The 15,114-nt window shown below is 40.4% G+C and overlaps 1 protein-coding gene across 1 annotated transcript in view; it reads left to right on the top strand.

The window, feature by feature from the left end:
- Nucleotides 1-15,114, top strand: part of Lrrc6 (leucine rich repeat containing 6) — a 109,012-nt gene that overhangs the window by 24,813 nt on the left and 69,085 nt on the right. Inside the window, exon 4 of the mRNA XM_028876017.2 lies at nt 10,830-11,002. Coding sequence (XP_028731850.1) covers nt 10,830-11,002 — 173 coding nt within the window. The remainder of the gene's footprint in view (nt 1-10,829; nt 11,003-15,114) is intronic.

The following is a 15,114-nucleotide window of genomic DNA, read 5'->3' as shown; positions in this document are numbered from 1 at the left end:
CTTTAATGAGTTATTTTTTATGCATTTTAACTGGAACTTAAAAATTGTGCATAGTTAGGAAGCACCATTTCATACTTTATTCATATGTACATTGTATGCTTTGGTGAGCATCCTAGTACTCTGGGAGACCCTATGAGCCTTTGACTCAGTTTTGAAAGATGCATAACTTTATTATTGCAGCAGTCTATCAGCTGGAATCTCTGAGATCAAGCCAGGTACAGGGAGAGTGAGCGGAACTAGATGCCAGCTCCCCTGGGAATGGCTTGAGTGCACGTGAAGATGGCAACATCATGGAGGCAAGTGCCATCATTAGCAACCTGACCTTAAAGAGTGATCATCATAATCTCTTTCTCATAGGCATGGTGTTGGGATTAAATAAGACATTTTCATATATGCAGCAAGCACATTCTATGCCTATAAAGCATCTTTTCATTGTGTGTGTTGTGTTCATGTATGTGGACGCATGTGTGCATGGAGGTCATAGGAGGACATAAAATACCCTCCTTTGTATAAAGCTCTTTATTGAGACAGGAATTTTTTTTTCAAGACAAGGTTTCTCTGTGTAGCCTTGGAGCCTGTCCTGGAATTCAATCTGTAGACCAGGGTGGCCTCGAACTCACTGAGATCAGCCTGCCTCTGCCTCTCAAATGCTGGGATTAGAGGGGTGCGCCACCACAGCCCAGCTGAGATGGGAATTTTTATTAAACCCAGAGCTTGCTATTTTTTAGATAGGCCAACTGGCCAGTAAGATCAAGCAATCCTCCTGTCTCAGCTCCATAGCACTGCGGTTGCAAGCATACATGTGTGGCTATGCTTAGCTTTGTGTGTGAGTTCTGGGAATCCAAAAACACAGGTCCTTCATACACTTGAGCTATCGCATTAGCCCATGTTAATTATAAAAAATAATTTTGCTGTGGCATTTCAATATATGTATATAGCACACTTTGATTATCCTTGTACCCTCTTGTAGTAGGATATCAGAGAAAACCATAGAAACTGTCTTAGCTTTCTGTAATTTTCTCTTATTTGTATATAAAATATCAGATATAGCCATATTGCAAATTTTTGTAATAAAGAATAGTTTGCTTTCATTTCTATCATTACCATTACCACCTTGCCATTTTTCCACCTGTCCTTGGACACTGCCACAGCACATGGACAAGGTTAAATTTTAGGTTTTCTCACTTTGATCATTAGCTCCTCCATGTTGTGATACAGATTTCATAACCGTAATTCTTAATGTTTTTTGGTAATAGTAGAATAGAGTTTGGTTAACCAGTTTTAAAAAGTTGTGTGTATGTGTGTGTGCATACTCCTATATATGTGTGGGAGTGTTTGTCTATGTGTGCATGTGTGGAGGCCAAGGTAAACCTCTAGCATCTTCCTCTCCTCTCCTCCCTTCTCCTCCTCTCCCTTCTCCTCTCCTCTTTTCTGCTCCCCTCCCCTCTCTTCTTCTCTCTTCTTTATTTGAGATGGGGTTTGCCAATGAACCATAGACTTGCCATTAGACCAGACTGTCTAGCTAGTGAGACCCTAGGATCTACCTGTTTCCACCTTACCTCCAGTACTAGGATCACAGATGAGTGCTGCTGTGCCCAGATTTCATGTGTGTTCTGGGGATGTTCAGATCCTTATGCTTATTCAACAAACATTTTATCCACTGAACCCCCTCCCAGCCATGATTAACCACTTTCATAAACTGAAACTGTGGCTAGTTTTCTTTACATGCTGACATATTTTATGCAGTGTACTTACTGGCCAGAGCATCACATCCCACGGTGACGGTCATCTGGTGGCACTGAAGGAAATTTGATCTTCAGTCAGCCTTGTCAGTTCTCTTTCCTCAGTTGCTCCATTATATTGAAAGTTCTATTTTCCTTAATTTTCATCTGGCCAACTAATCTCTCTGGCATCCGACTTGCCCAATCACCCATTGTCCCCTTTCTCTAGCTCCATCGTTCTCTTTGCTCCATGACCCTCTTGCTTCCTCCGTTGCCTTCTCTCCGTTAAGTATTTCTTAACCTTTTATATTATGCTGAGGAACTTCTTGTATGTAGTAGGCAAAGCCATTTTGTGTTGGTTTGAAAGAAAATGGCCCCCAAAGGGAGGGGCACTATTGGGAGGTGTGGTTTTGTTGTAGTTGGTATGGCCTTGTTGGAGGAAGTGTGTCACTGTGGAGGTAAGCTTTGCGGTCTCCTATATACTCAAGGTACACCCAGTATCTCAGTTTGCTTCCTGTTGCCTGCAAGATGTAGGACTTTCAGCTACTTCTCCAGCACCATGTCTGTCTGAACACTGCCACCATGGTGATAATGGACTAAGCCTCTGAAAATGGAAGCCACCCCATTGAATGTTTTCCTTTATAAGAGTTGCAGTGGTCATGGTGTCTTTTCACAGAAACAGAAACCCTAACTAAGGCAAGTTTAAGACAATTTCCCAATGTCCAAGGAACTCAGATTATAACAGAAAAAGCTAAGTTATAAGTATTCAATCACAGCACAAGAAAATATCAGAAAAGACAAAAGTTGTACAGAAAATTAAAACATTAGAGAATGTCTAAATGTCACAAAAAGAACCAAAGGACAGTCAGTATCTAATTTGTCACTCTACTCTACAGCTCTTACATTTTATATTTTGGTTAATAAGCAATTGATAGGAAGAAATTACGTGACATTATGTGAATATCCTGTCTCTTATCATTCTTTTATGTGATGGTTTTAATGCAGTCACTAATGATCCTACAATTCTATAATTCTTCATTTGTTGGATGACATTATAACTTAAGCAAGAACTTCACCTTCTCCTCTACTTATTCGTTCATTATTTATTATATCATTCTGGGTGCATGGACCCCTGCTTTATTCAGTGGATTATGTCATTGTGTTAATTCAGTACATTGTGCTATTATCATTTTTTTAGTTTGGTGTTCACATTGTTCCAGGCATGGCCAGCGCAGTCTTTCCAAACAGACTGAACATTTCCCTGCTTTGTGGCATGTCAAGATACTGGGTTCTTTCTGTCATTTATCTAGTTTTTTTTTTTTTTTTTTTTTTTTGGTTTTTCAAGACAGGGTTTCTCTGTATAGCTTTGCACCTTTTCTGGAATTCACTTGGTAGCCTAGGATGGCCTAGATCTCACAGAGATCTGCCTGGCTCTGCCTCCCGAGTGCTGGGATTAAAGGCATGCAGCACTACCGCCCGGCTATTTATCTAGTTTTTCTCATTTTTCCCTTTCACATATCCTTGTAATGAGTGTGTATAGAAGATTATTTTCATATTTCATATAAAAGTTAGTAGGAACCAAAATTATAGTGCTCATAGTAGGTTTAGTAGAAAGGAAATAAATGAGAAAAAATGAGTGGCAAGCTGCCCTTGCTACAGCAAATGACTTCCTACCCAGGCCAAGATGGAGTCAAGTGCTGAAATCAAGGAAAGGTGAAGCAGGGAGGAAACTATCATATAATAATTCACTTTATTATACAACTTTGAGAAATGAGGTCACTCACCAAATGTGACAGAATTCCAGAGCAATGAACCAATCTGAATTGAGTTCATTTTGCTGACATACCCAAGTTTACTTCAAGTTAATTATCCACAGGAAAACAACAGAAAAACAGTGTAATCAAAAAGCATAGGGGATCACATTATCCAGGCCCACACCTCTGGCAGAAACTGCCTCTTCCCCCAGAAGCTAGGTCAGCATCCTGAGCCTCAGGTAAGACTGCCTGCCCCCTCATGCTTACCCAACATAATCTTAACTGCCCCTCCTCTCTTTGTCACCATATCCTGGCCCACATTTCTGGCAGAAGCCTTCCATCCCATCAGAGTCCAGGCCAGAATCTTGATCCTCAGAGGTCAGATCAGCATTCTGAACCCCCAGAGACCAGGGCAACTCCCTGAAAACCAGGCAGAAGCCTCCTACCTCACCAGAAGCCAGGCCAGTGTCTGAACCCCAGAGAAGCCCTGGCTAGATCAGAGGCTATGCACATACATAGTCAGAACGTCAGCCCCAAACTCAGGCAGCAACCCTCTGCTAGACCAAGAGGCCATCCAGACCCTCAGAAGTCCAGCCCCAATGTGGGTGGAGACTTTCTACTCAACCATAGACTGCAGGGTCCAGAAGACCAGAGAGAAAACAGAAACTAAGGAAGAAAACATCCACCAACAAAGGCAAATCCAGAAATTGGAACCTAGACCTATAATCACTCCAAATCCAGATGCCGAAAGGTAAGAACAAAAACAACAAGTCAGGACAATGTGTGACCACCAGAGCCCAGCCAACCCACTACAGCAAGCCCTAAATATTCCAACACAGCTGAAGCACAAGAAAACAACCTTAAAACCAACTTTATGATGATGATTGAGATCATTAAAAAGGAGATGAAGCTTGGTTATGTGGTCAAAACGACTCTGAGATACCATCTTATACCCGTTAGAATGGCTAAGATCAAAAACACTGAAGATAGCTTATGTTGGAGAGGATGTAGAGCAAGGGGAACACTCCTCCACTGTTGGTGGAATACAAACTTGTACAGCCACTTTGAAAATCAATATGGTGTTTTCTTAGAGAATTGGGAGTCAACCTCCCTCAAGACCCAGCTATACCACTCTTGGGCATATACCCAAGGAATGCTAAATCATACCACAAGAGCACATGCTCAGCTATGTTCATAGCAGCATTATTTATAATAGCCAGAATGTGGAAATAACCTAGATGCCCTTCAACTGAAGAATGGATAAATAAAATGTGGTACATATACACAATGGAGTACTACTCAGCAGAGAAAAACAATGGCATCATGAGGTTTGCAGGCAAATGGATGGAACTAGAAAAAAATCATCTTGAGTGAGGTAACCCAGACTTAGAAAGACAAACGTGGTATGTACTCACTCATAAGTGGATACTAGATATAAAGCAAAGGATAACCAGACTGCAACTCACAACTCCAGGGAAGCTACCTAGTAAAGAGGACCCTGAGAAAGACACAGGGATCACCCAACGACAGAGAAATGGATGAGATCTACATGAGCAAACTGGGGGTGGGGTGGGTAATGGAGAGCAAGGGTTGGGGGAAAGAGAGCTTAGGGGAGTGGGAGGTACCAGCTGGATCAGGAGCAGGAAGGGAGATACCATGATGAATGAAGACCCCATGGGAATAAGAAGAAGCATAGTGCTAGAGAGGTCCCCAGAAATCCACAAAGATACCTCCACTGTAGGCTACTGGCAATGGTCGAGAGAGTGCCTGAGCTGACCTGCTCTGGTGATCGGATAGCCGAACACCCTGGCTGTCATGATAGAACTCTCATCCAGTGTCTGAAGGAAGCGGATACAGAGATCCATGGACAGGCCCCAGGTAGAGCTCCAGGAGTCAAATCAGAGCGGGGGGGGGGGTTGTATGCGGGGGGGGGGGTGTATGCGCGAGAGATATTGAAACTATGATTGGAAAAAGCACAGGGACAAATAGCCAACCTAGTGGAAATACATAAACTGTGAACCAATGGCTGAAGAGCCCTCATGGAACTGGACTAGGCCCTCTGGATAAGTGGGACAGTTGATTAGCTTGAACTGTTTGGGAGGCCCCCGGGCAGTGGAGCCAGGACTTATCCTTGGTGCATGGGCTGGCTTTTTGGAGCCTGGGCCCATGCTGGGACACTTTGCTCAGCTTTGGTGTAAGGAGGAGGGGACTGGACCTGCCTGGGCCGAGTCTACCAGACTGGGCTGACTTCCCAGTGGAGACCTTGCCTTGGAGGAGGTGGGAATAGGGGGTGGATTGGAGCGGAGGGCTGGGAGGTGGTAGGAGGGAGGACGGGGGAATCCATGGCTGATATGTGAAATTAAGTTAATTATAAAATAAACACACACACACACACACACACACACACACACACACACACATGTATATATATATATACATATAAAGAGGAGATGAAAAACTCCCTTAAAAATCAAGAAAAAGACAGCCATAAACTTGGAAGAAATCACATCCCTTAAAGAATGCCAAGAAAGCCAAGAAAAAAAAAAAAAGAACTAAACAAACAGGTGAAGGAAACTATTCAAGACATGAAAATCAAAATGGAAGCAATAAGGAAAACACAAACAGAGGGAATTCTGGAAATGAAAAATCTGGATAAGATAAGCGAACAGGAACGACAGACACAAGTATCATCAATAGAATGCAAGAGATGAAAGAGAATCTCAGACATTGAAGACACGATAGAAGAAATGGATTCATCAGTCAAAATAAAATCTACCTTGGCAGTTAATAGCATCGGAGCAGAGCAGCGATCTCTGAGTTGAGCACTGCTACGAAGTACTCAGAAAGCAAAGCTACAAGAGAAACTGTCTCGAAAAAAAAAAAAAAAAAAAAAAAAAAAAAAATCTAGAAGATTTCTAATGCAAAGCATCCAGAAAATCTCAGACCACATAAAAAGACAAAACCTAAGAATAATAGGAATATGAGAAGAATCTCAGCTCAAAAACCCAAAAAATATATTTAACAAAATCATAGAAGAAAATTTTGCCTATAAAGATACAATGAGTTTACAGAATCCCAAACAAATTGAATCAGAAAAGAAAGACATCAAAACACTAAATATACAGAATAAAGAAAGAATATTAAAAGCTACAAGGGAAAAGGGCCAAGTAACATATAAAGGCAGACCTGCTAGACTCACATCATAACAGGAATAAACAATCACTGATCATTAATATCTCTTATCAATGGACTCAATTTGTCAGTAAAAAGACACAAGCTAATAGAATGGATATGAAAATAGTGTCCATACCTCTTCTGCATACAAGAAGCACACCACAACATGAAAGACAGACATTAACCTCAGAGTAAAAGTTGGAAAAAGATTTTCCAATCAAATGGACCTAACAAGCAAGTAGGTATAACTATCCTAATATCTAACAAAATAGACTTCAAATCAAAATTGATCAAGAGAGATGGAGAAGGACATTTCATATTAATCACAAGAAAAATAAAGTCTCAATTCTGAACATCTATTCCCCAAATGTGAGTACCCACATTTGTAAAAAGAAACATTACTAAAGCTTAAATCACACATCGGACCCCATACATTAATACCAGGAGACTTCAACACCCCATTCTCACCAATGGGCAGGTCTGCCAGACAGAGACTTAACAGAGAAATAATAGAACTAACAGATGTTATGACTCAAATGGACCTAACAGATATCTACATAACATTTTACCCAAACACAAAGGAATATACCTTATCCTTAGCAACTCATAGAACATTCACCAAAGTTGACCACATACTCTGTCACAGAGCAAGTCTTAACAGATACAAGAAAATTGAAATAACCCCTTGTATCCTTTCAGATCACCATAGATTAAAGTTGGATTTCAACAACAGTAGAAACAACAGGAAGTCTATAAACTCACAGAAACTGAACAACTCTCTATTAAGTTACCACTGGGTCATAGAAGAAATAAATTAAAGACTTCCTAGAATCCAGTGAAAATTAATGCACAAAGTACCCAAACTTATGGGACACAATGAAATCAGTGTTAAGAGGAAAGTTCATAGCAGTTAGTGTCTGAATTAAGAAATTAGAGAATTTCATTCCAGTAACTTAACAGCACACCAGAAAGATCTAGAACCAAACAAAGCAGACAAGAGGACCAGACAGCAGGAAAAAATCAAACTTGGGGACGAAAGCAATAAAACAGAAACAAAGAGAACAATACAAAGACTTGACCCTTTGAGAAAATCAACAAAATAGATTAATCCTTATCCAAACTAACTAAAAGGCAGAGAGAAAAAATACCCAGATCAACAAAATTAGAAACAAAAAAGAGGACATAACAGCAGATTCTGGGGATCTAAAGAATCATTAGGTCATACTTCAAAAACCTGTACTCCACAGAATTGGAAAATCTAAAAGAAATGGACAAATTTCTTGATAGCTACCACTTGTGAAAGTTAAATCAAGATCAGATAGACAATTTAAATAGACCAATAACCCCTAAGGAAATAGAAGCAATCATTAAAAGTCTCCAAACCAAATAAGCCCGGGGCCAGATGGTTTTAAAGCAGAATTCTACCATACTTTCAAAGAAGAGCTAATACCAATACTCTTCAAATTATTCCACAAACTAGAAACAGAAGAAACATTGCCAAATTCTTTCTATGGGGCCACAGTCACCCTGATACCCAAACCACACAAAGACTAAACAAAGTAAGAACTATGGACCAATTCCACTCATGAGCATTGATGTAAAAATTCTCAATAAAATACTGGCAAACAGAATCCAAGAACACATCAAAAAGATCATCCACCATGACCAAGTAGGCTTCATCCCAGAGATGCAGGGATGGTTCAACATATGAAAATCTGTCAATGTAATCCACCATATAAACAAACTGAAAGAAAAAAAATAATATATGAACAAATCATTAGATACTGAAAAAGCTTTTGACAAAATCCAACACCCTTCATGATAAAAGTCTTGGAGAGATCAGGGATACAAGGGACATACCTAACCACAATAAAAGCAACTATATAGCAAGCTGATAGCCAACATCAAATTACATGGAGAGACACTCAAACCAATTCCACTAAAATCAGGAACAAGACAAGGCTGTCCATTCTATTCATATCTATTCAATATGGTACTTGAAGCTCTAGCTAAAGCAATAACAAATAAAGGAGATTAAGGGGATACAAATTGGAAAGGAAGAAGTCAATGTATCATCATTCTCAGTTGATATGCTAGTAGACATTAGCAACCCAAAAAAAATTCTATCAGGGAACTACTACAGCTGATAAACACCTTTAGTCAAGTGGCTTAATACAAGATTAACTTAATGACACAGGATCAGGATGCACTGGCTACTACTCGGATTTAGTCTTCAGATATTGAAGGCTGCAGAGTTTGCCACGCCATTCCCACAACATAATTCAGTCACAAGGAAGACAGCCTTTACTGATCTAAGCTTCCAGAGGCTACCGTGGAAATCAGGTCAGCCTTCTCTGAGTTCAGCAACAACTATGGGCAGTTCAGAAGAAAGCTATGTGCCTCCTTCTTTCCCTGTAGGCACCTCTAAGGAGTGCCTACTGTGCTCTTGTATCATAGTGTGTATGGAAATTCTCTGGGGTCAGGTACTGTACTTCACACTTTACTTGAATCATCTCACCTCTCCAATCCTGTCATTAAACAATACTGAGCACATCACCTCAATTCTATAGAGAAGGCGGCTAAGGCTTGTAACTTACCCAAGGTCATAATATCAAGGATGATTCAAGTTATCAGAGCATCTGGCCATTTGTAAAACAAAGAATGGATAAATCAAACTTACTATATAACTGTGCTTGTAGTTTCTTATTCTTTTTCTATTTTTTTTTTGGGGGGGGCGGGTGTTTGGAACTCAGAGATTGGCCTGCTTTTGCCTACTGAATGCTGGGATTAAAGGTGTTTTCCACTACCACCCAGTCCCCCAGCCTTTTTTCTAATTTTTTTTTTTTTTTTTTTTTTTTTTTTTTTTTTTTTTTTTTTTTTTGGTTTTTCGAGACAGGGTTTCTCTGTGTAGCTTTGCGCCTTTCCTGGGACTCACTTAGTAGCCCAGGCTGGCCTCGAACTCACAGAGATCCACCTGGCTCTGCCTCCCGAGTGCTGGGATTAAAGGTGTGCGCCACCACCGCCCGGCCCTAATTTTTTTTCAAGACAGAATTTCTCTGTGTAGCCCTTGACATTCTGGCCTTCTTCTATTTCTTTTTTTAAAGAGGGCATCAAAAAAAAAAAAAAAAAAAAAAAAAAAAAAAAAAAAAAAAAAACTTTATTTCTTCACTTGTCCTGATATTTCAGTTCTTGGTGGCCTTAGAACCAGTGACTCTTCTGGGTGACTCTGCAAATTTTAATTCTGATACATTACTTTTAGGAGATGACTTTTCTTTGGGAGGCACTTCCCATCATCACCTTCCTTGGTAAAATGTCCTAAGCTCCTAGTGAAACAGTTAAGAAGGCAGCTTCCAGGCACCATGCCTGTATGATGCCTATCCTAGGAGCTGTAGATATATTGCTTTCTCTGTTCCAGATAAATGACCAAATCCAAACCTTTATCAGCCTGAGTCTTACATATATGAGATGGAAATGGTTCTTACCCAGGCTGGAAGGACCAAAAGGGTTGAAAATCAGAACTGTAGATGGAAAAGTGAGATTAGACTATGAATTTGAGTTGATATTTCTGAAAATCCATTCATTGATAAGCAATGCAAATAATCAGAAGATTAACAATATTGTAGTAGAATATTATTTTAAGGTGTGTTACTTTTGTTTATGTTGCATTTATTTAACTCTGTGAAGCTGTGTTACTGTGCCTGTGTAAAACACCTGATGGTCTAATTAAGAGCTAAATGGCCAATAGCAAGGCAGGAGAATGGATAGGCAGGGCTGACAGGCAGAGTATATATAGAGGGAGAAATCTGGGAGGAGAGGATCGAGCAGCCAGAGAAGGAGGAGGACACCAGGGGCCAGCTACCCAGCGACACAGCAAGCCATGGAGTAAGAATAAGATTTACAGAAGTAAGAACAGGAAAAGCCTAGAGGCAAAAAGTAGACAGGATACATTAAGAAAAGCTAGCAAAAAACTAAGCCAAGCTAAGGCCAGACATTCATAAATAAGAACAAGCTGCCATGTGTAAATTTATTTGGGAGCTGGGTGGTGGGCCCCTCCAAAAAAGAGATAAAAACAACAACACAATATCACAACTCCTCCATCTAATATTTGCTGTTACACAAATTTATTACTGCAGCCATTTTTTCTCTGATTTTTCTTTTCTCTTTCTTCTTACCTCAACAGGATGTGAGTGGCTGACCAAACTTGACCTGACTGTAAATTTCATTGGTGAGCTGAGCAGCGTTAAAACCCTGAAGCACAACATCCATCTAAAGGAGCTCTTCCTCATGGGTAACCCATGTGCTGACTTTGATGGCTACAGGCAGTATGTGGTGGTGACCTTACAACAGCTAAAGGTATGCTTAGAGAAAGGGGGTGGGGAGAGAAAGGGGAGAGACAAAAAAGAAAGCAGGAAATGCAGAGAAAGATGAGAAGATTCCTTGTTTCTTTGTGGAATTGTTAGGGGAAATTTGTTACTTCAGAAATGGGAATATTCTAGAGAATAAAATTGCATTCTTTGATTTCTAAACCTTTGCCATTGTTTTTGAAATGTTACCAGATCTTGAACAGGTAAGTCACATATTTATCCACTGTCTCATCAAAACAGAACGTAGCCATTTGTGGACCAGTTTGAGTCATCCTTTGAAGTACACCCTTTAGCACTCCTAATACATCACCGCTGCAATCCCAGCATGTGAGAGGTAGAGGAGAAGTAGAAGGACTAGAGCAGGTTCAAGGCCAACCCGGTCTACACCGTGAGTTCGAAGCCAGCCAGGGATGCACAGCGAGACCTGCCTGAAATAGGGACAACCAGTCAAACCAAAGTGAACAGCTTTTCGTGCCCCATGCTCTGAGTTGGGTTTGAATGACATGGGGCATGAGATTGACGTATCTAACAAACCTTTGCGTGATGCTTCAGTTCACTCAGCTGAGGACTGCTGTTGTGTTCGGTGTGTCCAGCAAAAGCAGTTGCTTTCCTTTCTCCCCTCTGTTCTCCCATCAGAACAATAGGAGATTTCTTGCACCAAATGTACCAGGGTTTCTAAATATACATCAAACAACAGGTTATTTCTTCAGCAGCTGGGTGTCCTTAAACTAGTTCACTCCTGATACCACATGGAGATGGTGTTTAGATCTCATCCCAAGCCTGCAAGACTGCCTCCCAGGGTTAGGTGCTGGTCATGATTCCCAGTAGTTTTGAATTTGTAATTCTGACTTATAATCAGGATTTCCATGATCCCCTTTTCAGCCTGTATTAATAAATTAATTAATTTATCAATTAATAACTATAAAGATACTTCTTTATATTTATTTGTTTATTATGAAGGATATTCGAAAGGACCCAGTTAAAGAGCTGTACAGGTGAGGTCTGGGAGAGAGAGCTTGGTGCACTGGTGTCCTATCTGAGTGTGCATATGGTCAGTGACAAGGAAGTCTTTTGAATGCGGTTTTTGATTTTATGGACCCTTATGGCATAAAGTCTTCGGTTTTTGATTTTTATGGACCCTTATGGCATAAAGTCTTCTGAGGTCCTCCACCCTTCATTCCTCAATGGGTATGGAGCAGGAAGCCTGCTGAATGAGGACGGTTTTTACTACAAGGTAGTTGAGAGAATTTCTTTTTTTTTTTTTTTTGTTAAATGTATGTGTGTGTATGTGTGTGTGTGTGTGTGCGCGACACGCGAGTGCAACTTCAGTGTCATTCTCAAGAACACCCTCCACCTCTTTTGAGGCAAGGTATCTCATTGGTCTAGAGCTCACTGATTAGGCTAGACAGGCTGGTGGCCAGGTATCTTTCTTCATCTGCTTCCCTAAATGGTGGGAGTGAGCATTTACCACCATGCCTGGCATTTTTATGTGAAATCTAGGAATCAGATTCACATCTTTATGCTCATGAGGCAAGCACTATACCAAATCTAGGAATCAGCTCTCCAGCTCTAGAGAATTTTGCTATAATCCCCTAAAGGTAAGAGGACATAGATTTTCCATGACTCACTTTGGGGAAGGTATTATAAGTCAGGTACAATGGTTAAGGGGTTAAAATCAAACTATGTATCATAATGTGTTCATATTTTGCCACTATATTCCCCCAAATCTAAAAATTTTAGAGCTAATATTATTTAGAATAATTTTAGATCTACTATTTAGGGAAAAAATTGATTCTAGGGAAAGTATACAACTGAAATTATTAAAGGGAGAATATTAGTTTTCACATAGGTCCAAAATTCTCAGTCCATGTGTGGCTCTAGATTTTTGCAGTGAGAATACAGGAATGCCTTGGTTTTGTGACTTTGATTGGCTTAGTTCTTGGAGGGCATTTGTTCCTTCATCTTCAGTGTTCTCTGTGGCTGAGAAGTTGCTCACTGCTGGAGTCTAGAACATCTTTCTTCTCATGCAAAATTTCTTAGACTGTGAAAACGAGTCAGATAATTGAGCCTAGAATAAGAGATGAATCATTTTAACAAATAAGCAAGATGGTCATCATTGTATGAGGTCTTCCTAGAAAAATAATGGTGTGAAGCAGTTTATGTGAGAAGTGGAATCTGGAGATTGAGCCTGGGAGTCACTAACCTGAAGGAATTAGGGACTGGGACCACATGGTCTCCACAACTGGGCTTGTCTGTCTCCTGTGATCAGGCCAAAGTTGTGAGATGTCACTATGTACTGAAAATGGTCATGAGTAGTTCAGGGTGCTTTGTGCACCATGTCTCTGAGGTCCCAGGCCCACACAGGAGACCGTGAAGTGTATTAGTGACACAAAGTTGGAGCTCAAAGAATTGCCCCTCCTTGTTTGTTTGGCCTGAGACTTCTGGAAAAGGGAACAGGACGGTCCTGCTCTTCCATGTCTGACTTTGAGGACCCACTGTCCGCCATACACATACCTACTGCTGCTCTCTGAGTTACATAAACCACTGGATCAAGTCTTTCAGAAGACTGCACTCACTCTGCCTCCACAGAAGGCCACTCGTGTCACATTTCTCCTGATCTCCATGATGATACACCACTTTAAAGATATATTTTAAAGCCAGATATTAGATGAAAGCCAGAAATTAATATATTTTAAAATTCAAGAGAGTGAAAATCAAACATCTAACTAAAAATGTTTTTCTCTTTTACTTGGCTGCCAGGAAGCTTAAAATGAAATCTCTGACCTAAGCAAAGCAGCTCTATGAGTCTCATGAAAACATGTTTCCTAATCTCTTTATTATCATTTTAATGTATAATATGACTTATCCCAGTAACTGGACATTTTATACTTCATTAAGTTTGTATTTCATTAAATTCACTTTGTGAAGGATTCCTATTCCTGTTTCAGAAGATTAACACAAATTTAATGCCTTAAAGCAAAGCAAATTCACCTTAGGGTTCTGAAGATCAGAGGTCTGGCATGTGAAATGGAGGTGTAGAGGCAGAAATCTAGGTGTTGACAGGGCTATTAGTCATAGGGGAAAACACGTGCCTTGCTGTTTGACACCTCTAGAGGGCGCCTGTACCTTTCGGCTTATGGCCACTTCCTGGGTTTTCTTTTCTTCTTTTTTTTTCTTTCCTTTTTTTCTTTTCTTTCCCTCCCCCTCCCCATCTCTCTCTCCTTCCTTCCTTCCTTTCTTTTTTCCTTCTTTTGTTTTATACAATGAAATTTAATGATTCATGATTTATCTCTTCGCACACAATGAGAAGAGAGACACACCTAAACTTGTTTTAAAATGATCAAGATGGCTTTAAAAAGGAGCTGGGGTTTTGAAAGGAAATCAGTATTTCAGACACCCTTAAATAGGCAATTGTGAGTAGGCAAATGGGTCCAGGAGTCAAACTGTGGAATTCATAAGTTTAAGACCTCTGTCTTCACCTACTTCTGTAACTCTGAGGCTTGTGCTTGCACTTCCAATTTTCTTACTAGTAGGCTTTCCGTGATCCGATGAGGGTCTACTTGTTCACTCAAGATCATTAACTACATCACATCTAAGTCTCATTGACCAGATGAAGTGATGTGCACAGTGACTGGATCATAGGCACCAAGGGAAACCATTGTTGACCAAGTGGATCAATCTAAATTCCTTACCTACCTCTTTCTATAGAATAGACTAGGCTAATAATAGATCTCTTTGAACTCGAAGCTCTGACATTTTCTATTTTAGTTGGCATTTCATTTTTGCGATTTGCTTATGTGTATTTGGGGGTGGGGCATGTATGTATGTACTTGTGTGTTCATGGGGGGGACATGCGTACATATTGGGATTGTTTGTGTATATAGATAGAGTTCAGAGGATTGCTTCAGGAATTAATCCATCTCAGGAGTCACCTTGTATACACTTCATTGTTTATTTTTATCAGGGACTCTCACTGGGACCTGGGACTCACCAACTAGGGTAGGCCAGCTGGCCTCAGAGCCCCAGCTGCTCTGGAATTACAAGTATGCACCACAACACAATGGATTTTTACTTGGGACCACGGGGTAGAACACAGTCCTT

This window comes from Peromyscus leucopus, chromosome 20 (assembly GCF_004664715.2).
Source record: "Peromyscus leucopus breed LL Stock chromosome 20, UCI_PerLeu_2.1, whole genome shotgun sequence".
Classification (NCBI taxonomy): Eukaryota; Metazoa; Chordata; class Mammalia; order Rodentia; family Cricetidae; genus Peromyscus; species Peromyscus leucopus.
The sequence above is the reverse complement of the archived record's forward strand: the minus strand, read 5'-3'. Positions and strand labels throughout refer to the sequence as shown.